Below are 2,500 nucleotides of genomic sequence, written 5' to 3' on the forward strand. Positions count from 1 at the left end.
TAACAGAGATGCTAACAGGACATGATGGTAAGAATTTCAGCTCTACATCTCTACCAAACGTGCTCATCAAGCAGAATGCACCAAAATTCAAGGACGAATCCATTAGGGATTGCCAAGACCAGGCAGATGGATGTGACGACGTAATAAAAGAAAATGGGACCCCCCACGACGACAGTGACATGATGTCGAAATCTCAGTTCCTGGCGACGTTGACTAGACCTGCAGTGGGATCTAGCTCACCGCCCACTACCGGCTCCTCCGACACCCAACAGCGTGAAGAGTTGCTTCGTCCACCTAACAGGTAAGAAGACGCCTTGGGTCTGTCTGTGTAGTTGAGTGAACAAGCTCCTCGACATTGTTGGTGCATACATATGTGTTCAATTCATATTTGGGTTATAGAGTATTGGAAGAGCGTAACAAGCAAATAACAGTGTTGGTTACAAAAGTAAATTAACCATTGTGTACATTCGTTCGCGGCAAGTCCCTCCCGTTTTCATTGTTGCCAGATATCGCTAACAATCGAAAGTGTAGACAAATTTATCTAACGGCTGCACGCGTTTACATTATTTTCACATGTTTCATCGTACTTTGGGCTTGGTAAAAGCAGTAATATCCTCTCTGTTTCCGTTTCCTTTGCTTCAGCTTATGTTTCCATTGCTTGTTTGTCGCCAAAACGAGTTTAAGAGGAAACTTGCTTGATGACAAACATGGATATCGTATTTGGTGAAAGTAAACTACTTAAAAAAAAAGAAGGAAAAAACATACGTAGCCTACAAAGATTGCATGACATACATTAATCTACCATACTTGGTGAAAGTAAACTACTTTAGAAGAAGAAGAAGAAGAAGAAGAAGAAGAAGAAGAAGAAGAAGAAGAAGGAGAAAGAAGAAGAAGAAGAAGAAGAAGAAGAAGAAGAAATACGGAGAAGAAGAAGAAGAAGAAGAAGAAGAAGAAGAAGAAGAAGAAGAAGAAGGAGAAGAAATAGCATACGTAACCTACAAAGATTGTATTCCGGTGGTTTTTTAGTAGACTCACGCTTTGGATAACAACATTAATACATTGTAACACCTGGTACTACAGAAGGGCCTCAACATCTGTATGAATGTTTCTTTCATATTCTTTTTTAATGTCGTAGATATTTTTTCACTGGTTTTCGTACCGAGCTAAACTTTTTCTTTTATTACACTGCCGTTATACTATTCTATTCATTTTGTGTTGCCTGCTAGGTACCAAAGGGTTAGCTAACGATATTTACAGTGAGCTAGTTTTGTGACAAATGCACTAGCTTATAATCATCTGAATAAATGTCAATATTACAGAATGCCTTCTAACCCTCCTTTCAGTTTTCTTCGACATAAAGAAAAAATTCTGATGTCAGAGAACTAAGCGAATAATTTTGACAATTAGTGAACGTTTCTAGTATCATCTTAAGACTGCACTGCTTACCGAAACTTCAAGACAAGACAAGACAAGACAAGACAAGATAGCCTGTCACCTCTAACCAGTTCGCAAGTCGAAAGTCGTTTTACTTTGTGGCAACATTGGGGACACCCAACCCATGACACATGAGGCCTATGTTCATGTAACTCCCATTATTACAGTATACATAAAGTTCAGTTTAAAGACCATTCCTTCATAAAAGAGGAAACAATTGCACATTGGAATATATGAAATTGACAGGCCTGGTTTGGCTGTCTGCAAAAGTCCATATTGCTTTAAACGCACGCCTGACATGAATATAATACATTATTTTATTCTGTCTAGAGGTAGACGGTTTGTGAAAGAGAGAGAGAGAGAGAGAGAGAGAATCTACGAAGCACATCAGGTAAATATGCCGGATTGTCTCAGAAGTGACAGGCCCTCAGAGACTAAAAGCTTCGCCCAAGCCGGCCAAATAAAATGGCCCCCGGTGTCAGCCAGAACAACTCAGAGTCGGGCTACGTCATCATGATCATGTCAGATAGGAAAAAAAGGACGTTTGACGTCACCCAGAACAAAAGTGATGAATACGTCATCATGGGAGCAGTAATGGGTTAGATGATGTTCGTGAGGAGAAACTCCCTCTACCCAGGCGCTCCTCACCACCGCGCGCGCGCGCATGGGAGAGAGGGGGAGAGAGATAGAGATAGAGAGAGAGGGGAGCGCAAACACACACATACATAGAGAGATAGGCAGACAGGCACACACACACACTCACACACACACACACACACACACACACACACACACACACACACACACACACACACACACACACACACACACACACACACACACACACACACACACACACACACACACACACGCACACACACACACACACATACACATACACATGCACATACACACACACACACACACACACACATACACATACACACACACATCATCATCATAGAGATAGAGAGAGAGAAAGAGATTTCAAGGCTATCCTGTTGAGGCCTCCAGTGTCAATTCTGCAGTTGAGCTTCATGTTCCACTCCCGGCATCATATTGAGTC

At 41.8% G+C, this 2,500-nt stretch overlaps 1 protein-coding gene across 6 annotated transcripts in view; it reads left to right on the forward strand.

The window, feature by feature from the left end:
• Positions 1-2,500, forward strand: part of LOC143033305 (sialate:O-sulfotransferase 2-like) — a 57,319-nt gene that overhangs the window by 18,524 nt on the left and 36,295 nt on the right. For all 6 annotated transcript variants that reach the window (XM_076198577.1, XM_076198578.1, XM_076198579.1 and 3 more), the window contains exon 2: positions 1-301. This exon is cut by the window's left edge and continues 254 nt beyond it. In XM_076198577.1, coding sequence (XP_076054692.1) covers positions 1-301 — 301 coding nt within the window. The remainder of the gene's footprint in view (positions 302-2,500) is intronic.

Source organism: Oratosquilla oratoria, chromosome 15, assembly GCF_046742065.1.
Source record: "Oratosquilla oratoria isolate Oo_2021 chromosome 15, ASM4674206v1, whole genome shotgun sequence".
NCBI lineage: Eukaryota > Metazoa > Arthropoda > Malacostraca > Stomatopoda > Squillidae > Oratosquilla > Oratosquilla oratoria.